Source organism: Rhinichthys klamathensis, unplaced genomic scaffold (genome assembly GCF_029890125.1).
Source record: "Rhinichthys klamathensis goyatoka isolate OS25496 unplaced genomic scaffold, OSU_Roscu_1.1 h1tg000053l_1, whole genome shotgun sequence".
Lineage (NCBI taxonomy): Eukaryota > Metazoa > Chordata > Actinopteri > Cypriniformes > Leuciscidae > Rhinichthys > Rhinichthys klamathensis.
In genome coordinates this window covers 3,039,865-3,063,502 of record NW_026606598.1, presented here as the reverse complement: position 1 = coordinate 3,063,502, position 23,638 = coordinate 3,039,865, and the positions used below count along the sequence as shown (strand labels likewise).

The window sequence follows — 23,638 nt, the reverse complement described above, 5'->3', positions numbered from 1 at the left end:
CACTACATTCACTGCTTATTACCCTTAGGCACACACACTCATTATTAAGGCCTTTCACACCCTCATTGTGAAAGCGACGCGGACAAGAGGGTCTGGGCAATAAGAACGTGCACAATGGGAACAGCAAACTCAGGTTGTGAGATTGAGTGTGTGTGTGCGCATCTAAGATTAAAAGGTTTTATCAGCTATAATTAAAAATCATTAATGAATGCTATACTCATCTGAAGGACATTTACATTGCATGAAATTATAAAAACAAACAGAGGATGTTTACATGGTTTTGAAAACCAGATCAAAATGCTGTAAAATTATTCACACTTCTCTTTTATGCAAAACATTATCTTTTCCTTTTTGATGGAGCTTTTCATGAGACCAAATTTTGTCATTATGTCTTTGTTCCACGTACATACGTGTGTGTGTGTGTGTGTCCCTAATCTATATGCAGATGGGTAGAGTGAGATGTGCTCTGCGGTCTCATCCTCTCGTCTGTGCGAGATGTGACTGGAAGTCTAATGTGAGTGGATACGCACCTCTGATAAATGCCACCATATAATCATGTTATTGCATTAGAGCAGCAGTAAACTATGACCTGCACAAGACGACTAAGGGCTTCCGCTCACAATTGCACCACAATCATAGAACTGCATGTTAGATATGAACTAGTCAAAACTAAAATTTAAAAGTACATATTTCTAAATTGCTCGTGTCACAATATGTGCCATTTCAAGTAAATAATGATGTCAGTGAACTATATCTGCACTTAATATTTTTATCTAGACATTTTTGACCAAGAACTTTTTGAGTTTTGAATGACACTTTGGAATTGAATAGTCTTAATACTCTAACAAAAATTATATTATGAATAATTTAGGGTTCTAAAGTAAGCACAGATGGAATGTTAACTTTTTACAAAAAATTTCCAAACTGACTTTGAGGGGAAGCATGTGGAATATTACAGAATGCATTTAATACTCATATCTTTAGGTTTTTCTATTGGATGTATAAATAAATAAATACCATTTAAAAATGGGGTCAGTAAGAATTTTTTTTTTGAAAGTGACAGTAAAGACTTCCACATAATTTTGTAAAAAATATTTCCAAAAACGTTCCACTCATCAAGGAATCTTTGAAGTCTGTGTGAACCGGAAGTTGCGAGTGAAACGGAATACTGAATGAGAAAAAGAAGTATGTGGCTTGTTTTTTCCCCACTGGGAACTAATTGGATCTAGAAAAGTAGGTGCTCCATTCAGCTCACTGTCAAAGTTCACAGCAGACTGAGAGTTGGAGGGGATGTTCTACCCAAGCCGTCAAGCTGACGTCATCAGAGAAGGCAGGCCATTCCAGAAGGGAAGTACATTTTCAATTTTTTTTTGTGGATTAACCTGTACGGAGAAATTGTTTACCACAAGACTAGTAATGTGTGCTAACAAAGTAAATAGGGTCAATTTTGAATTCATGCTGACTTTAAGAAAGTAATTTTAAATTGTAATATTACAGATTTTTCTGTATTTTTGATCAAATAAATGCAAGTGAGCAACTTTTAAGAATACGAAAGAAATCTTATTGGCGCCAAACTTTTGAACCGTAGTGTAAAGTAATAATCACAGAAACGCAGGCTATTTTCCTTTGCAAATGTAATGTTTTTTCTCCACCGCACCCCATTCATTGAGGTCCAGAAAGAAGGCACTGCAGCAGCAGTTTCTGTGTGGGCCTGGTAATTAGCCATGCTTCACATTGTCAGAGACTGATGCTTTCACCTGTCCCTGTCTGCGTGCGAGGGGGAAGTCGGAAACCTCCGGAGGTAATTGAGAGAGGCCTGAGAGTGAAATCGGAGCCCGTTACGGAGACAGACCCAGTTCCTGTTGTATTTGGTCTCAGGTTTGGTTTGATTATGTGAACAGCAAGAACACGACTCAGTTCCTAATCCCCATCTCTACATCGCCTCTTCCATTCTCTCTCTAGTTACCTGGAGAAGAGCAGCTGCACCATGTCCACCAGCGTGTGCTCAGCTGACTTTCTCAGCAGCTCTGTGATGAGAAAAGAGCAAAACCAGAAAAAAAAACAATAGAGAGAAAGAAAAGGAAATGTTAGTCCAGAGGACAAGAGCAGCACCTCTGGCGCTCAGAGTCCAGACTCTGTTTGGTCAGGATTAGAGCAGGGTTTATCACAGTCCTGAGAGCGCAGGAGGCAGATTCACATATTGAGCATTTCAAGAGTTGGGATATACAACAAAATTTTGATTTACAGAAAATGCTTTTATCCAAAGCGATTTACAGTGCACCAGTGTTCGGGAAAGTTACTTTTAAAAGTACTGCGTTACAATATTGTGTTAAAAAAGTAAATAACTGCGTTACTTAATTACTTTTTTTTTGGAAAATTATGCATTATGTTACTTTTGCGTTGCATTTTTCTTCACCTGGGCTGGGCTTAATTGTTTGTTTTTTAAATCAAAGAAACGTTTTGGCAAATCTAAAGGCAATTTTACACCAAATGGTAGGTTGAATCGGATCATCTAAGGTCAGAGGCAAAGACATTGGTTAATAAAGTGAGATTACACACAAAGAATATTTGTATTATTTAATAATTGCATGTTTGTGTAATATTATGAGTTTGCATTTTACTGTTTTTATCCATTTTGAGGAATACTGAATCTGTTTTTGTGCAAGTGAGATGAGTAAATGCATGCTCACATTTAGTCAAGAACTACAGTAACAATCATGTTTACACAGCGCACACACAATGCTTCTACACTTGATTTCTCACAGCATGGGGACATGAGAGGTGTCAGTCAATAAATGGGAAAAGTAAATTATTTGGAAAAAGTAACTATTTTGTTAATTTAAAGGTAATGCATTACTTTACTTGTTACTAAAATTAATTAACCACCAACACTGCAGTGCACTTAAAGTATACATTTCTCCCTGGAAATTTCACTTACCACTTAATCTCATTTCAAAGCATATTCGGAAACAGGACTGCATGATCTCACAAACGGACTCATTGGTAAGATGGGCTCCAACTGGAGTTAGCAGCAAACTCCTTAAAACCTGGAAATAATATTATTAATAAAGACCAAATCTTGTACTCAACATATCTGGATGCATTTTGGACAATTATTTATTATGCATACACTCCTGTTTAAAAGTTTGGGGTCAGTAAGACTTTTTTTTTTTTTTTTTTTTTGAAATTATTACTTTTATCCAGCAAGGATGCAATAAACTGATCAAATGTGACAGTAAAAACATTTACAATGTTAATTTTTTTTTATTTTTTTTATTCTATTCATCAAAGAATCCTGGTAAAACGATCACGGTTTCCACAAATGTTTTCAAAATTGATGATAAAATTTTTCTTGAGCAGCAAATCAGCATATTAGAATGATTTCTCAAGGATCATGTGACAATGAAGACTGGAGTAACGATGATGGAAATTAAGCTTTGCCATCACAGGAATAAATTACATTTTAAAACATATTACAATAGAAATCACTTTTAAATTGTAGTAATAATCATTCACAATATTACTGTTTTTATTGCATTTTTGATCAAATAAATCCAGCCTTGGTGAGCAGAAGAGACTTTTTCAAAAACATTATTAATATTACGACCCGATATTTATGATTTGTTTAATTATTTTAATTAACATTCATTTATAATTTTAAAAATATTTTTATTAAATTAGCCATTTGTAAGCACCACCAGTTTGTGTGATTGAGAATGTGTTACCTGGAGGATTTTCATCAGTACGACCTCATCACTAGCAGGGTCGGTGCCCACGAATCTCGCATGTGTGACGGCGTCGGCCATGTTCTCGATGCCCTCTGCTGCCCCTTCATGATTGGCATCTGTGGAGGACAGGGACGGCGAAATTTAAAACAAACTAAAAATATCCTAATATATTCCTCCTCACTCTCTCATTAATGCTCATGATTCTCAGCCAGATAAGTTGTACGTGGGTCATAATGACATGACCATGGTTACATGATTAATCTTACACAATTAACCTGGTCACCAGTTCAGCCCCCACATCGCTATCAACTGACCACGCTCCATGTGAAGAGCGGCAAACAGCCATCCGACATCTAATCACCAGATGTGTGTGCTTTTGTGGACGGCCTGGTAAACTGGCTGTCTAGGAAACGATGTTTTGAAACCCAAGGAGGGTCAGATAGCAGGCTGGAGCCAGGCTGCTTTTTCTTTCCCATCGCCTTTAAAGAGCATTTCATTAACTAATAAGCGCAGGCTGCCTGGGGAGGAAGCCAGGGCTGTGACTGCAGGTAAAGCCTTGACACAAGAGTGCATTCCACTTATTAGCAGGCAAATAACACACAGAGAGACTGAGACAGAGGACAGCCTTTACTCTGAACTCTGAGTGAGCACCAGCATGGTTATTAAGGTCTAGAGAAGGGATTCAAATCGCCAAACTCTTTAATAATAACCCAGTTATTGATTAGACGGGTAATACACTGGTTGAAGGCGAAATCTAAGGATCATCTCTATCCCCATTATGCTAAATGTTGTCACATAGTTAGACATTTATTCCATCATTTTACGCTTTACCACCATGTGATATTCAGAAGAAAGAGCTTGTGCGGTGCTGAGGCTCCACTAAACCCCGCCCTCTTGTTACTGATACTAATGCTTTCCTATGAAAACCTGTTTCGCCACTGCCAAACACAGAGAGAGAAACAACTGGATTAAATGGATTAACTTAGGAACTAATAAAAGAACAATGTGCACTTATATTTAATTAAATATACATAAACCACAAATAGGTGTGTGTGTGTGTGTGTGTGTGTGTGTGTGTGTGTGTGTGTGTGTGTGTGTGTGTGTGTGTGTGTGTGTGTGTGTGTGTGTGTGTGTGTGACAGACAGATGTTCCATTACAAAAAAAGTTTAAAATATTGTTTTCAAATAACCGTTTTCAATTTGATAATTGATAATACGAAATGTTTCTTGAGCACTGAATCAGCATATTAGAATGATTTCTGAAATAATGCTGAAAATTCAACTTTGCATCACAGGAATAAATTGCGTTTTAAAATATATTCAAATAAAAATAGAAAAAGTTTTTTTTTCAATTGTAATAATATTTCACAATATTACTGTTTTTACTGTATTTAGATCAAATTAATGCAGACTTGCTGTGCATTTTTAATATACATGCATAATAAATTAAAATAATTTTAATTTTAACTATATTCACAATAGCGCATGACCTCTTGGACTTAATTTGAACACCAGGTATGTGGTGCATGACTATAAAAGAGCTCTTTAAAATCAAAGCATTCAAATGCTTTTAACTTTCCCAGATTTACATCAAGATCCTTTTATACAAATGACTGTTCTAAGAGTTGGATAACTTGCTGACGTGGCACAATGACTGAGCAACTCAATTTCGAGTAAAAAAAAAATCTGCGAGTGAACTGAACAGCAATGAAGAGGCAAGCCCATAATAAACAGGACCCCCTTCCAAACAGCCCATCTCCACGGAAACAAGAGCCATAGTCTATTCAGCACAACATCAGAAGTCATCTAAAATACTAATCCTCACTTGGCAAGGTCTACACAGCCGAGCGGGAGAGTCATTGTTGAAATAACTGAAGTCTGGGTGGGGCTGGAGGGTCTTTGTGCATGTGTATGAGAGTATCAAAGAGGTTCAAACAGCTGTCGTGTACTAAAAGGTTAAGTAAAAGTACATTCAGACACCAGGGTGTCCCTTAAGTGAAAGAACTGCTCATTGCAGAAAAGGGTGCGTGCGTTAACCCTGAAACAGGCGTGCATGGGCGCCGATCTGGCTCTTTCAGCCAAAAAAACTAAATAGAACAGAATAGAATAGAATATAATATGTCCACGAAATCCGTTTTAGATTGTATCGCATCACAAATTGTAACTTGTTTTTAAATGAGTGCCAACTTTCTAACTTAAAACAAGGTACGATCTGAAATGCACATTTCCAAACACTCCACGTACATGGGTTTGTGTGCGCTGGCTGTCATAGTTTTTAGAGGGATAAGTGGCTGTGTAAGTGAGCCTTTGGGTTGAGTACCGGCCTGGGAAAAAGAAGAGTGGGACAGGGAGAGTGGGAAAAGTGGGATCTGGATATCTGTCAATATGTCCGTCCCCCCGAGCCCACAGACCTCAGGCCTGAGATTGAGGGGAATTAGCCCTCACCAAACAAATTCACAGTGTGTGTGTGTGTGTGTGTGGTTACAGGGAGACCCCCCAGTGTGCCGTAAGGGCTCGGATCTCACTGTACACCAATAAGAGGGAACAACAGCAGGGAAGTCCTGGTGCATTTGGCTGATAAAAATCACATGTTGTGACTCTTGGTGAGCAAAGCTAAAGTGCACCTCCGCTTAAAGTTTGGTGTGATCGGTTTGCCTAAAACAAAATTACAAGCAGCAGAGATTGTACCAACTTCACTATACTGACATAGGACAGGTGAATGACTAAGAATTCCCTATGGACACCAAAATAAAGTGTACCAAAGATCACTGCATTTATGTTTCTGGCCAATAGATGTCAGTATTCTGTCTCTGTACTGAAACGCCAGTGAGTTAAACAGTCACTCTCCAAAAGACCAATAATATTTCTGGGACCAGCATACTCTCTTCTGCCTATTTGTAAAGTAATCTCTTCTGTCCACTGAAGAGGGCATTAGGGTTTTCAAGAATATACAAGACGACATACTAGGCTTTTAAGACATAACAATTTTAATTGATTTATTAAAAAAATTACAAAACTAATTTTAAGAGAAGAAAAGCTACTGGGTTGGTATATGATGATTTACTAGTACTAGTATATTATTATTATTTTTTGTTGTTGTTGCATTTAAAAGTTTCCTCCAAAACTCATCAATACAATATTGCATTATTAAATATATTATGTAAATGACAACACACATTATGTCCATATACAAATATATTAGCAAGAAAATATTATATGTGAACAAAAATAAATATTCTGTAATGTCTTTGAGAACATATGTGCATAGTTTGCCAGGATTCTGAGCAGAACCAGAAAACCGGAACATAACGCACCTGTCCAAGTCTTTACACTGGCTTCCGGTTACATTTAGAATTGACTTTAAAGCACTATTACTTGTTTATAAATCACTCAATGGACTAGGACCCCAATAGATTGCAGATATAAACCCAACAGATCACTCAGATCATTAGTAGAAATCAGTTAGAAATGCCAAGGGTTCACTCAAAGCACGGTGAGTCCGCTTTTAGCCATTACGCCACCCGTAACTGAACCAGCTTCCAGAAGAGATCAGATGTGCTCCAACAGTAGACATTCAAATCCAGACTCAAAACCCATCCGTTTAGCTGTGCATTTACTAAAAAAAGCACTGTGCTACTGACGTCCGACTATTTTATCCGTGCCCTCTTTTCATACTGTCTGGTTTAATACCTTTTAATCAATGTCTTATTCTTTGTTTTTATTGTCACTCGAATTTTCTATGCACTTGTGATTATGTTAGGATTCTTTAAAAAAAAAAAATCCTTTTTATGTAAAGGGCTTTGAATTACCATTGTGTATGAAATGTGCTTTATAAACTTGTTGTGTAGTTGTTCTGGTACAACTTCACAAGATCAAAAAGGTGCGTGGAAGAAAAGCAAAGAAATTTTGGGACAATGCCAGCAACACCTGCGAAATGGAGAGATCGAAATAGTCAGCTTGCCTAAATAAACTAGCCTTACCTAGTTTGGTTCATGTACATTGATTTGAAGTTGAGGAGAAAACATGTATTTCCAACATTTATGATATTAGTTTTAAAGACTGAAGGCGTGCTAAAGATATACGAATCAGACAGAAATTGTGACTTAAGTCCCAATGTCCTCTATAGGTGACACTAAAATACAAATTAAACAAAATAAATAAATAAATTATTATTAGTCCACACTGCACATATTATAATTTTTATTTTTTTTAGTGTGTTCTCAAGTTTAGAGCTTCTCACCCATACAAACCATACTATAAAACCATATCTGACATTTATGAAGAGTCAGTGATCAATTATAGTCTATAACCAAAATCCAAAGTTAAGACCCCTGCATCACAGAGAGTTGTGAATCAATCAGAGCTGTTAATGTAAGACCTATAATGTGTGGCTGTACTGTATGTCTATGGAATGCTAATTGGGAGTAATGATAATGTCACTCTTCATGGCAGATTAGAGCAGTCTGAATGAGCATAACCCATCAGTCAGCACACAGCCTCTCACATACCTAAAGGTCATTTAATCACACACTCATACGAGTGCATTAATATGTCACGCTCGTCAGGAGTGCTCACCTGGGATTAGCACAGCTCTGTGTGTGTAAGAGAGAGAAGAAAAAAGAGAAAGAGTGTTGAAGCTCTACTGAGAAAGAAAAGAGAACATTCTGTATGTTACTCAGGAAAAAAGTTAAAAAAAGAAAAGAACAAAAACAGACAGACAAATACATGCTGTAGTGCAGTGTATTTCAATTTATACAGTATTAGCCTAACCGAAATAAATATTAGGCCAATAACATCTATAAAAAAAAAATAGCACACTTATTGTTTGAATAAAATGACACATTTACAGCCAGGTGTGCTGCTGCTAGTACTGTTTGACAAAATGACTTATGTACTCCAGGATAGAGCCCTGCACGGGCCTCAAATCTAGGCCCTAGCCCGGCCCTGCCCCGAGACGCTCAGGCCCTAGCCCGGCCCGTGTCCGACAGCTCATCAGAATGATCAGCCCGAGTCCGACCCGAGCCCGTAAAAAAAAAAAAAAAAAAAAAAAAAAAAAAAAAAAAAAAGATAAACAGCCTGACCTATGTTGCACTCAGTAAACCAGATATATTTTGTTTTCAATGGCAAAGTATTTACCGGTAAGTTTATTTTCATTTCTTTATACAGTTAATTAAGAAAAAACAACAACAAAAATTTATGACGACCAAGCAGCCGACAGCGAGTTAAACATGTTTGATCCATTGATTGATTTATAGCCTCTCAAATCAACACTTTACTTGGCTACAATAAAATCCATAGATATAAAACAACTTAAGCATATCACACAGACAGTTAACGTTAGTTTAAACGTTTATTGTCATTTTTGAAAAGCTGAGGCAAACTGCTCTGCTGCTCAGTCGCAACAGCGCTCGCAAACTAAATGAATTTATAATATAGGCTACAATACAGAGAATGCAATCTAAACAAATCAAATAAATTACATTAAAAACAAACATGCAGGTTATCTTACCTCAAAAATCAAGTCTTCACTACAGAACATGGCCATTTCCAATAGTTTCCAACAGACTCATGAAAATAAAGTCCAATCAAACAAAAAACAACCTCCTCCTAACATGGCTAAGAACAGTCTCAGAGCATCGTGAAGAAAAAGCACAGCATCCACAGTGGAAGGTTTTAATCCAGTCGTACTTTTTCCAGCTGCGCTGAAGTCACGCTCGCTACCATAGCGGGACACTAGAACGAGCCGGTCGCGCGAATCTCAGATCGCGCCGCCGGGAAACCTGTGTGTGTGTGCGTGAGCGTGAGCATGAGCAGACTGTCATGTGTCAGTCATATGTCAGTGTGATAGGCTATAAAACGTCTTTCTGTGTTTGCTTTTCAATCGTCATCTTCTCATGTTTTATTTTAATTAATGTCTAAAATAGGCTATAAAAAAGATAAGCCTAAAACAGGCCCGAGGCCCGGCCCCCGTGTGAACTATGACGTGAAAATTGGCCCGAAGCCCGGCCCTAGGAGCATAAATAAGTCGGGGCCCGTCGGGCTCGGGCTGAAATGCAGGCCTCTACTCCAGGAAAATATGCATGTGCGACTACTAACCCTTATCCTACAAGTAAAGGGGGCCAAGGTTTGGAGATCTATAGCGCAGGTTGCCATAGCAACCATTCCTGATGAGATGCTGGCATCATGGGGGATTGGGAACAAGGGTGCATCTGGGGTGACAGCAGCTCGCAGGGTGTCCAGAATTAGTTTAGTTGATCTGTGTGCCTGTGTCTATTGCATTCCAATAGTGAATGTACTTCTGCTATATACACACACTCGAGTGTATAGTGCATTGTTTTTCTAATAACTCAACAGCCCAGAGTCACTTATTCTGCCCATACTACGGTTACCACACCTCAAAACATTGTTCAGATGATGTATTTCAAGACATTTGTCAGGTTTTTGTCCTTAACATGGTCTTGTGTGTAGGACTCCATCTACTATTAGCGAAACTACGTTTATCTGCTTCAAGAACAGCGCCTTTATTACCTCGCTAGTGAGAAAGTCATGTAGCTTTTAAGTTGCTAAACTATTTTACTGATAAATCGTCAGAGCAGCGCTGACAACATGTTTCTGTACGAGTGTGTGTCCATACTGTATGTATGTGCGTTTGAGTGGGAGAAAGAGTATGTGCTTTCCGTACATATGAAACGTAATTTTGTGGCAAAAACATGGAAATAATTTGTCCATTGTTTTATTTATTTATTTGCTTGGTCAGTGTCATTGTGGGTTTTGGTTCTTTTGTTGTTGTAGGCTGTAAGGACCTTTGAAGTAACTGAAATCATTTGGTGAAGTGATATGGAACTGTAATGCGGTCAAGACCTGCCTGGAACTACTTTAGCAGTGCGTTTCCCTGAAAACAATTGCACACCTTGCACGTCAACCAATCAGATTCAAGCATTCAACAGCCCCGTAGTATGTGTGTATGTACAGTATGTGCGTGTATGTGTGTGTGTGTGTATATATATATTTGTTTAGTGAACCAAAGCATATTATAGAATCTTGAAAATGTCTTCATTGACTTTAAGGCATAATTTTACTTTTCTTTAAAAAAATTTAAAATGCTGAAACTTTGTTTATTTCCAGGTTTAAATTAGATTTGTATTCCTAGAATTAATGTTTAATGAAAAAAATACATACAAAAGCTTTACATCCAAGATATCCACTGAGTACTGTATCATGATATGGCTTAGACAGAGCACCTGTAACATCAGTAAAACCATCCTTCAGTTTTGTAAACCATACAGCTGCTTGACAAGTGCTCTCATAGTAGTTTTTTTTTTTTTTTTTTTTTTTTTAAACTGACTAGTTATGGGAGAGGGGAGAAAAACTAGAGACGGCTTGCATCTTGAACAGGGTGCTGGTTTCACACTTTGAACCGGCACTAGCAGCATCTGGCCATATTTCCCTAACAAGGAAGAGGACATTCTGTGCCGATCACAACTGCTGAAAAACAAGCTCTCCTGTGTCAATGAGAAAATAGAGTCCATCCATCAAGACTTCTGCTGAAAAGAGCATTCAAAGATGACGTTGACCAATGAGCTACTCTTTGGATATTATTTGACTGGTGGGCTAAGATGCGATGAAAAAAACGAAAAGACTATTAAAGGGATAATTCAATCAAAAATTAATACTTCATCCTCTCACCCTCGTGTTGTTCTCAACCAAATATGTTGTTATGATTTTCTTTCTTTTTTTTGAATGATGCACATTTTTAGTATTAAGTTGCAACACACAAATAATAATTTTGTCATTTTTGGTGCTTGACAGCCCCTGGTCACCATTCACTTTCATTGTATGAAGCAGCTGCTGAACTTCTCTTTAGTGTTTCACAGATGAAAAAACATTAGACGGGTTTAGAAGGACAAATTAAAGACTGAATATTTATATTCAATTATTTAATTAAAAACTATTAATTTAAAATGTTTGTGTTAATATTTATTGATGATAATATACACTACTATTTAAAGTTTGGGGTCAGTAAGGTTTTTGATTGTTTTTGAAAAAAGTCTCTCATGTATGGAGCCCCACACATGACATGCATGCTTTTTTTTTTTTTTTTTTTTTTTTTTTTTTTTACAATTGTAGGCCCACAATATAGGCCTACAATTTGTTCCCATGACTTACTAATACATCAACATGTTTTACTAATTCATTCCCTCGTTTTACTAAATTTACCACGTAGATATCATTTGTTCCCTTGTTTTAGTTAGTAAACAAATGAGTTAAACCTGGCCACAATTTACTAAAAACGAGGGGATGAATTAAGTTGTGGGAACGAATTCTTAATTCATGGCCACAATATATTTCTCCTCATGTCATGTGCGGGGCTTCATACTTGTGTTCACCAAGGCTGCATTTATTTGATCAAAAATACAGTAAAAACAGTAATATTGTAAATTACTCCAATTTAAAATAACTGAAACGTTTCTTAGTATTAATGTTGAAAACGGCTATGCTGCGAAACATTAAAAATGTCTTTACGGTCACTTTTGATCAATTTAATGTATCTCTGCTGAATAAAAATCATACTGACCCCAAATGTAAGCACTAGTGTATGTATATTAAATGTATTCATATTTCCACATTAACACTTGGATAACCTCTGATAACCTAAAGAATATGGGAAAAAATCTTAATTACATTTAATTTAGCATCTAATATTCTGGAGCAAGAAAAAAACAACATAAAACAGTCTTTTTTTTCTCAGGCACAATAAAAACTTACCTATAAGGCCATATGACAAGAACTTGTTGACCGATGTGAGAGCAAGACCTGTGATTGGTCCAGTTGTGTCCTCTGAGCGGATCACCTCCAGGAAAGGTCTAAGAAACACATTTGGTTCCACATCGGAAAGATCTAGAATTACAAAAAACAAGTCTAGTTCAGAGGAGAGAGCAATTCAACCTACTGACATGATGAATAAGATACCAGTCAGTTACTATTTTCAGCTTGTAGAACAAATTGTTCAATTGCTAAAAATAATTACGTTCTTTATAAATCATTGGCATATACATGAACAATGATTTATAAGACGTGTGTCATGACTGAAATTACGAACCTGTGTTGCATACATGTAAAAAAAGATGCAACAGGGCAGAAAGGTACAGCCAGGGAGCGGGTTAAGAGAGGGCTGTTTCGTATTCACCTTGGCAGAGTGGAGTATCTTATTACAACTCTGTTTCCAAAAGCTCTTGTTTAAAGCAGCTGTGTAGGATGTAGGATTTAGCATTAATGAAAATGACTGAACTCGTTGGGGTAGGAGGACTCTGCTGCTAGCCTGGTGAAGTAACAGCTGTTGGGAAAATTAAAGCCACTCTCTCATCATTAGGGATGATACCGCTTTTTAGAAACGGAGTAAGAGTAGTACTTTTTTTCCTGTATTTCCCAGTATCGATATACATATATTTTTAGTAATGCTACAATTTTTAGGTAAAGTAAAATTGATGATTTGAGAGTAGAATGCTTAATATTTTCATGAATCAACTCTCACATAAGAGATTTGTTCTGGGTCACCATTACCAAGGATGAACAATGGATGGTGCAGTACATGCAAATACAAAAATGCAAAATAAATAGTTTTTCAAAAAAAAAAAAAAAAAAAAAAAGGATCGTATGTTGTTAAGCAACTTAGATTTACTTGGTTATCCATGCATCATATTTTTTGAAAACTCATGTTAAATTTAAGTATCAAATATCAGGCTTTTGATGAACATTTATTTCTGCATCTCTCTGAATCACCATTGCATCACATTGCATTACATATTTTTCCCCAACATTAAAAACTACATTGAAAATGCTTACTTTATTGAGTTTTGAATATAACATTATACCATCTTACAAATAAATATTATTGGGAGATATAGAGTGACAACTGTCATAAATATCAGCAACTGCACCAAATTGCATATTTTGGCTCAGTTTGGATCTCTGAATAATTGGACCTATCCTCAAAGTATAAGCTCCAATTTTATCCTATATTATACTATATATGAGACATAAAAGCTTGATGTATCAAATGTGAACACAAAAAAAGACTATGCAAACTTTTTTTAAGATTAGGTTCAATAAACCGTTCAATTTGTAAAAACAAATAGACAAGAGAAAGAGCCATTTGGAAAACAAAAACTCACATTACAAACTTCATGGTAATATTGATAAATGACCATTAATAATGCATTTGTATGCATGCTGCATGGTATTGGTTTTAGCACAAAAACATTACCCCAGTCAGATCCAATACAGATACTACCAGAGTGTATGGTTGTGCAGACCTCCCGATACTATACTAAAAGAGCATACAATTTGCTTATATTAAAGTTGAAAAATCAGATGCATTCTACACAGTGCGTCCCATACAAAAATTCCTGATGAGAACAGCACAGGCCAAGAAATAAACGGCCAGTTGCATGATACAAATTTAGGCCTGCAGCTCTGAGTTTATTGATGAGCTTTTATAAGAAATAAGCACCACACATAAAGCCTTAATCTAACAGAGCCAACAAAACACAGCTGCAGCCGAGGATGCAACATACTTCATTATCTTCGCCGAGCTCTTTATTTGTGGATGGGAAAGCACCTCGGGCCAATCCACCCGAGCGCGGGGAACAGCCCCTCTGAGAACGCCGGCGAGGGTTACAAAATACAAACCAGGTAAAACAACAATGGAAAAATTAGTGGAGTCACGAAAACCTGCTGCGAGTGTCGAGCCGAGGCGCAGCTTGCCATAGCAATACTGGGCGGATTAGGGTTCCCCCGAACAGCTACTTTGACGCAAAAAAACAACTCGTGACTTCAAAGCCCGAGTCGAGCCTCAGCCAATTTTACAGAGCGCACATATGACTGCTGAGTATTAGCTTGTGATATCTAATACGCCTGCGGCTTGTTTGGAGATAAAATATTAAATCATTTGAAAATTTCCACACTTTGTCTTATCCGCAGCCAGGTTGCTTCTAGACTCTCTTCCAAAAGCAAATCTTCTGTTGCGCAGTTTCTTTGGGGAACTTGATGTTTTCTTTGTATTCTCGTGGGGGAAAAGCTCAGTAATGCTCCATTCCTACAGTGAAAACTCTTTGACGGTGCTGCAGTATCTGATAACAAGGGTCTCAAGTGCTTACCACTTAACCCAAGTTCACGAAAAGCCAAAGAAATTGTGGACGGCAGAAGAATAACAAAAGATACTTTGAAATCAAGTCGAAGAAACAGTCGCGAAGCTTCGAAAACACAAGACCAAACAACTCTGCTGTTAACGCGTTTCTTCAAACCCAGAAACTTTTAAAGGTGGGCTTAGACTATATTACTTTACAGTGGAAGAGAGAGTCTGGAGTGAGGTGGTGGTGATGGAGGGAGAGGGATCTCAAATGAATCTGTCAATAGAAGCTAATAAAGTCTTCATCAGAAGCGATCACCCCATAAGTGCCACCTTCACTGCAGCTAGTCTCTCAGATTGGAGAACTCAATTGTGTTGTATTGATCCAGCCGGCCATCGGCGGCCCGTCGCACTGCCTACCCCCACGTGCGGCAATCTTCTTAAATAAAGGCTAAATATGACTCGGTACTTCAGTGCAATCTCCGGGGCCACGCAGGGAAATAAAGAAATTGAGGTGTTGGACCATGATGGTGAGACAATCACACAGTAACCAGGGTGACCTCTGTGTGACATTGGCCAAAATAAAAAAGGGATTAAAGTCGGTCACCCATCCATGTATGCCACGGCTAAGGGTTTTGAGTCTCCAAGTATGTGCGTGTCCTTGGAGAACAAGCTCAGAAAATTGAGCAACGGTACGGCACGGCTCCTAACAATCTCCCTTAAGATTCAATTGTGCCTGTACATAACTAGCAGAAGAGCTGTTAGCAAAAACAGAGGCTATGGCTCATCTCCATGATATTTTACTGCTTCATAATGCACAAATACGGCATTTTCATTGTATTTCAAGTTTCGCAAAATATCAAGTTTTCCCACCGCATTGGAAACTGCACAATGGTCTGTTCTGTTGTGCTCGCTGTAGGTTTAAACTCTGATGAGTGGACTGAGTCTGGTTTAACAGCCGCCTGTGCAGCCGAGTGTGACTGGTACCTCCGCAAATATCCCCGGACCCTGGGGCCCCTGGGAGCACCTAGAGGAGATGCCGCTGCCACACATTACACATGCACATCAATTGGCACTGGTGCAGAAAGAGCTTAAAACAGAGCACAGTTTAAGCGGTTGAGGGTCTGAGCTATAAATGTACATAACAGCAGAGCAATGTGGAGAACAGCATTAAGAAAGCACATTAAAACTGTGTTGCACTGATCCAAATGCATCCTGAGGAGCACCAAAAGCAGGTTTTCAAACAGAATTCAGATTCAAAACTAAATATATTTGAGGAAATGAAAATTAACCCTATCTATTTTCTAAATAAATGTTATAGATCTAATTGTGAACAATTCATTCATGCATGTGTTCCTGTTTTTTTATTTTTTTTTTATTGAACTTTAAAATGTTTTTATTCAAAACATTGCTACTTACATTTCACTACAACGTAAGGTCCTTTGTTTTATGCCGCCCTTTGCTTTTAAGACCCATAATACTATACATAATAGCAAAAAAAAAAATCACTTATCAAACTCTTTGAACTGTTACTGAGGAGAATAAGAGTTTACAGAGTATACAGTTCAGTCAGTGTTTCCTACAAGGCGTAATAGAAGTAATACAGAGGATTATTAAAAAAAAGATATTACCACTAAGTTATTTAAAATATAAGCCCTTTTTGTTGAATTAGCAAAAATAACTGTATTGTGAAATTTGTACCATGATATAAATGTGATAGTGATAACATCAACATTTTGGTATGCCACCCACCCCATACAGTATTAGTAGGTGATTACTTTGAATATTCCTCTACACTCACGGGAATTAAAAATAAAAGGACGTAACTACAAACATAGAGATCAAAACTACCCAAATGATCCAGTATCCAGTTACCTAAACTGTTTGAGATTTCCCCCCTGTAGTAAATGTAACTAAAGCATCACTGACAGATCAGAATTCCACAGGAGCAACGTTACACCACACAAACAAGAGGAGGCAATTTTCCACCAGACTTTATAGACCAGTGTGTGTGTGTGTGTGTGTGTGTGTGTGTAGGACAGCTATTCAGAGAAGCAAATGATCAGGCTACAGCAGCAGTAATACAAACAGTGGCTGACTCTCAGTACTAGACCCGCTGGGCCTTTGTGTTTGTTTAATCTAATCACAAAAGAATGAATAACTTAATTTGTCAGACCGCTATGTCACATATTTTAGACAATTATGCAGGCCAAGTGTCTCCTGTCAGACTGAAAACAGCTATGCTCTTTGCTTTACAAGTAGGGTTGTTAGGGTACTAAAATTTCAGGGTATTTTTTAGGGTATAACGTTCAAAATAGAAACCATTGACGTTCAGAGAGCGCTCAAACAAACACGAACGAGAGCGTTTGAAAGCAACGTCTATCAGCGGGTTCCGAATATACCTGGTAATCAGTACCAGCATTTCTGCATTACCAGTAGTACAATCAACTTTTTATTTTAGTACCGACTGGTACCAGTACGTTTAGTAACCCTTAACAAGAGTATAATGAATATGGGTAGGCGATATACCAGTAGACATGATTAACTGGTAGAAATTTGTCACCGTCTATCAGCGGGTTCCGAATATACCTGGTAATCAGTACCAGCATTTCTGCATTACCAGTAGTACAATCAACTTTTTATTTTAGTACCGACTGGTACCAGTACGTTTAGTAACCCTTAACAAGAGTATAATGAATATGGGTAGGCGATATACCAGTAGACATGATTAACTGGTAGAAATTTGTCACCGTCTATCAGCGGGTTCCGAATATACCTGGTAATCAGTACCAGCATTTCTGCATTACCAGTAGTACAATCAACTTTTTATTTTAGTACCGACTGGTACCAGTACGTTTAGTAACCCTTAACAAGAGTATAATGAATATGGGTAGGCGATATACCAGTAGACATGATTAACTGGTAGAAATTTGTCACCCGGTAGAGATTTTGTAGTATCTATAGACTATCGCAGTTATGCTTTCATACTTGTAATTTGTATACTAAGCAGTGAAAGAGAACTCATTTCCGTATATGCGCGCGTTCGTCTGAAAGATGGTTTCTCTTTTAGCAAAAATAACTTCATCGTGAAATAAAAACTCATATCGTGATAAAAGATAATATATACTCTTTGAATGAAAGAAAGGATAAATGTATGCGCATCAAACCTTCTTGGCCCACTCACTCCATACAGACAAGCGCCAATTGAGACTCAATTGAGACAGAGTTCACAAGCCCACAGTGTAAATTACCTCCAAACAAAACGACCCTCAGCCTACAAGGGTTGCGAATGGGGGCGAGCAGGGGAGGTGGGGGGTGGAGCATCCCGTGACCAAGCCAGCAGCCCAAAACCAAACACTGATGGTTATTGATCTGCTAGTGGAATTAGAGCCGGGTCTTTCCAGTAGTCTGCTCTAATGCTGCAAGAGATGGGACGAACTAACAAGGCCAGCACGGCTAAAGCAAACCCAGGGAGACTTCTCATCTCAGGCCCCAAACACAGCCTGATCCATCTACGGGGAGGAGTTTGACGCATGTCAACGCGCTTCTCGCCCGTCCGCTCTTTTCTCTCCTGCCTCTTGAAGAAAATTGGCACTTGTCGAAGAGGGCAATTAGGTTGTAACAATGTTATGGAACTCCATGCGGTCGTTCAGTACAACCCACAGTGGTGTTTTATAAATGCGCCGAACAATGCTCGCCACAACCTAAACAGGCAATTTGAAAGCCCCAGAGAAATTAAAACTTTTCTAAAAGCTTCCAAAGTAACTCATTGACAATTTTTCCCCTTACAGTGTGATATTAAAGCTATATTTTAAAATGAAGGGATGAAATATTGTTTGCATTTATAAATGCACAGGATCTCAATGTTTGGCTTTGGAAAAAATAGCTTTAAACTTAAAAACAAAACAAAAATCTCTTAAACAACTTTAGTTGTTTTACAATACTATTCAAAAGGTTTGGGTAAGTTCTTTTTTTATGGGATTCATGGTTTTATTAAGCAAAGATACATACATATATACACAAATACATACATATATATATATATATATATATATATATATATATATATATATATATATATATATATATATATTGATCAAAAGTGACAGTACAAAAGATTTCTATTTCAAATAAATTATTTAGAACTTTCTAATCATCAAAGAATCCTTAAAGCTGCATTCCGTAACTTTTTTGGGTTAAAAATTATCCCAAATAAATTGAGCAAGTACACAACCAGCCAGTGTTCAAAACTAACTGCTTGCCTTAGCTCGATTCAAAACGGTAAGCTTGTAATAATGTTTTTAATTCCAATGATAAGCGATCGTTAGATTTAATCAGCGCGATTTACTGCAATGCTTTTTTTTCCCTTAGTTGGTCAGATGACATTTTCCGGTGAAAATTCTTATGTTGGTCATACTTCCAAAAAGTAGAATCTGTGATTCTGAATGCTAGTATCCATACCGGCGCGGTGACTGACAGCCGCACATTCTCCACAAAACATTGGACTCATCCGCACTGTGCCGAGCCGAGGCAGAACCCACGTAAAGTTGATAATTCCGTGAATAACTGCAATTGCAGATTTCGAACAGAGACGGCGACAGAGGGAAAACTACGGACTGCAGCTTTAACAAAAATATATATACATCACGGTTTCCATACAAATATTAAGCAGCACAACAGTAACATTAATGATAATAAATGTTTATTGAGCACCAAATCAACATAATAATTAACTAAGTAAAGCCTGTAAAAATAGGACCCAATGCATTGTGGTAATAAAGGAATTTTTTTCTCATTTTGAATACATTTTTCACATTGCACTGTGTTGTGTTTTAGGGTTGAAGTAAATGTCAGTAAAATAAACAGATAATATCCTGGTAGAAAACCTTTTCTGGTTTTCTAAGGATTTTTTTTTTTCTTAGTGTGATTTCTGAAGGTTCATGTGACATGAAACTGGGGTAATATGGCTGGTAAATATGTAACATATTAAAATAGATATGACTGTTTTACTGTATTTTTGATCAAATAAATCCAGCATTGGTGAGCATTAGACAGTTCTTAAAAAAAAAAAAAACTCAGACTTACCTTTTCAATGTGTACAAGCAAAAAGTAAAAAAAGAAAAAGGCATAAAAGAGTGAAAGAGGGTAGGCCATCATAGATAATGTTAATTGTTGCGATGCATTAAGAGGCCTGTTCTTGAAGATCAAAGCTCTTAACATTAGGTAAGGTAATGAGAAGGGGTTCATGAGAAGTGGTCTAACATTAAAGCACTACTGACCGGGAGCGCAGAGCATGAGGAGGAGCGCGTTTTTTTTTATGTGAGGAATGAGAAAGTGACAGCACAGCACTACCTTCACTGCACAAAGATAAACAACTGGCCTGTTTAGCTAGCCCTCAACCCTAATCCCGGCCTTTTCTTCTCTCTCCTCCACCTCATCACTCTCCCCTGCACTCGAGGGGCAGCCGGGGATTTGTTTGCTGCACCTTGAGGCCGATATAAAAAAAAAAAAAAAAAAGTGCAGAAGAGATTTTGAGTGACAAAGGCAAACAAATAAACAGCAAGGCTAAAGGCGACCTTTGACCTGGGGGGCTTTGTTTAAATCACCCTCCAGTCATTTTGAGCAGATTCAAATGCTGTTAGTTTTGACAGAGGTGAAATGCTGCTAGTGTGAGAATGAACTCTACTTTGAGGGGGGGGTTAAAAGTAGAAAGGTGGGAGATATGATAACGAATTTAAGGGTTACGCATATGCAGCGAAAAATGTCTTTTTTAAATCTAAAGGTGCTGAGAAAAAAACAGAAAAAAAAAAACAGTATACAGGTAGTATACAGATACTTTTGAAGAAATACTTAAATTCGACAAGAATGTATTAAATGGTCAAATGGCAGTAAATACATTTATAAACTTCAAATAAATGCAGTTCTTTTGAACTTTCAATAATAATAAAAAAATAATAAAAAATATCCATCACAGTTTTCAGTCTAACTGTGATAATAATAAGAGAATCAGCAGTTAGCCAAAAATAATAAGCAAATCAGCATATTAGAATGATTTCTGAAGGATCATGTGACACTAAAGACTAGAGTAATTATGCTTAAAATTCAGCTTTGCATCAGGGATATCTTTTTATTTATTTAATATTTCACAATTTTACTGTTTACTGTATTTTTGATAAAATAATGTAGCCTTGGTGAGTGTAAGATTCCTTTCAAAAAATCTTTTGAACGGTAGTGTAAACTGATATAACTTTTTTTATATTATTTTTATATTTTAAAAATGTTAATATTATTTTTATATTATTATTACTGGGAAACAACAATAGGCCCCAGTCCAAACATGATGCATTCATAAACCATGACTTCATTAGTACACATTCCCTGCCTGGCCAGCACCTGTTATCCAGCAAATAAAATGTATTTTTTATGCTGCATACTTTGAACAGAAGTCACATTATTCCGGCTGACCATAGAGCGGAGTGGAGCCGGGCAGTGAAGAGCAGGCCGGAGCGTACAGTAATGAGTTTCACAGCTTGCTGTCGGCTCATGATGGATGGACTTGTGCTCCAAAATACTTTACGCTCAATCACCTTATAAATAACGGATGTTTTATCATGCTGAATTAAAACATTTGAGAGATGGCAAGCATACGGATTCCAGTTCCGCCGTGCGTGCGTGTGTGAGTGTGTCTCCACCGAGCGCTTCCTGAGGAATGTGTTGCTGAAGGTTCCTTCCTGGGTTCCATAAGTCTGTGGTGGGAAGTCTCTAGGAAGCATCCCAGTAGCGTTCAGAGTTGATTTACTGCGTGACATGGTGGCAGAATGATGTGGCCATCACAATATGGCAAGAGTTTCAGTTCTGATACATTACTAATCATGTAAAGCTGCCACAAATTGTACTTGCCTGATGTATCTAGACATGGAGATTCTTTTCTTCTGATGCAATTCAGTGCATGACGGTTCAAATTTGGTAACATCCATGTCTCTTAACACTTACTAGGAATACCCTTTCACAAAACCACAGAGCTCCAAACAAAACAAAAATCCTTATAAATATCACTCTGACTTCTAAGAACATGAATCACGATTCAGTAAGGGAGTCAGTTGTGAATCTTAAAGTGAATATTTTTGACTGACTTAAACTGATGTGTTAATCAGACATCACGGCTCGCTGTGTTTGTTGTTGCATGCACTCTATGATGTCTGATGAAACCACATATGGACGCACACCAGTTTTCATGACTGCCACCAATGGAACTACAAGTTATGTTTTTTTTGTTTTTTTGTAGCATTTGCGACCATTTTAGCCACAAACTGGAGCTCTGAAACATTATCAGACAACAGGAAGGGCTACATGATCACGGTAAACATAATTTACAGATAAAACATTCTTTGCCCAATAATAATTTAAATCCACTCACGCTTGGTTTTCTAATTAAATTCAATCCTTACTCTTTTTATTTAGAAATGGAGAGCTCAGACATCCCCTCAATGTGTCCTTCAGCCGAGGCAGCCCCAAATTAGCACCTCTATTTAGAGGAAAAACAAACAGCCAATATGAGACCCGCTGTTTCCGTCGCATCCTTTGAACGTGTACCCTTGCAGATACCCTCCTGTGTGTCTCGAGTGAGGGTATGGGTGTCCGCAGGGGGTTTGACTGGTGTACAGCCTGGGGTTAAGCCTGGGAGAGCGGTCAGCTCGGCAGGATAAATCACCACACATGCTCTGGCTCGGAGTTCATTTCACATGATGACTACTATCATCCACAACTGCATGGAAAGAATGAGGGAAGGAGAAAGGGCAGACTGAAAGAGGAAAGAGAAAAAAGAACAAGGGAAAGAGAAAAGGAAAAAAGCAAGGTGACGAGAGGGAGAAAGGGGGGGGGGGGGGGGGGGGGGGATCTGGGCCTTATTTGTTTCACCTGCTGTGTTCCTTCAGTTCCACACTAATAGCATTCCCATGGGGTGTGAGAGCATATCCTGCAACCACGCACTGTAGACTTAAACAACCGGCCTCGGCTACTGTGTTAGCAAGACACTGTGAAGCATACTAAAAACAAGCCCTGCCTACAATTAGACCACGGTTTGAGGTTATATACAAGGGGAGGAACAAAGGTTGAAAGGTGTGCTTCAGTAAAAAATCTTTTTAAAAAATAAATAAAAAGTGTTCAACAATATGCCAATATTTCATAATCATGATTTAAAAAACCACTCAAAACTTTGCGGTTGGTAAATTCCTTTTTGACTCTCTTATGCTCAACAAGGCTGCATTATTTGATTAGAATACAGTAAAAACAGTAATTTTGTGAAATAGTATAACAATTTTAAAGGTGACCTATAATTCAAAATTGAATTTACCTTGGTATAGTCAAATAACAAGAGTTCAGTGCATGGACATGACAGAGTGAATCTCAAACTGGACTGTTTTCGCGTTCTCATTTAATTCACGTTTATGAAAAACACCCCTGAAAAACGGTCGGTTCTCCACACAATACCGACTGTGACGCAATAGTCGGGATCATTAATATGTACGCCTCCAAATATTTGCATAATGCCAGCCCTCAATGCCAGGCGGAACTGCGCAGCCGAAGCATGGCAGTTGCTCAGTGTGGATGTACACATGAACACAAAAGTATTTTTTAGTTCCTCCATCTGAGCCTCTGAAGAAACAATGCGTTAATTTTATTTTCTCTGGAAATTTCCAAACATTTCACCGACGACTGTTTCCTCAACTTGGGCCAATACAGAGCTGGCCTCGGATCGAGCTACCAAGCAACACTTTCTGATG

At 37.8% G+C, this 23,638-nt stretch overlaps 1 protein-coding gene across 1 annotated transcript in view; it reads right to left on the bottom strand.

Annotated features, from left to right (window-relative positions):
• Positions 1-23,638, bottom strand: part of gbf1 (golgi brefeldin A resistant guanine nucleotide exchange factor 1) — an 87,257-nt gene that overhangs the window by 28,267 nt on the left and 35,352 nt on the right. Inside the window, exons 4-7 of the mRNA XM_056248187.1 lie at positions 12,494-12,625; positions 3,726-3,844; positions 2,939-3,047; positions 1,967-2,027 (exon numbers count right to left, since the gene is read on the bottom strand). Of these exons, the coding sequence (XP_056104162.1) occupies positions 1,967-2,027; positions 2,939-3,047; positions 3,726-3,844; positions 12,494-12,625 (421 nt within the window). The remainder of the gene's footprint in view (positions 1-1,966; positions 2,028-2,938; positions 3,048-3,725; positions 3,845-12,493; positions 12,626-23,638) is intronic.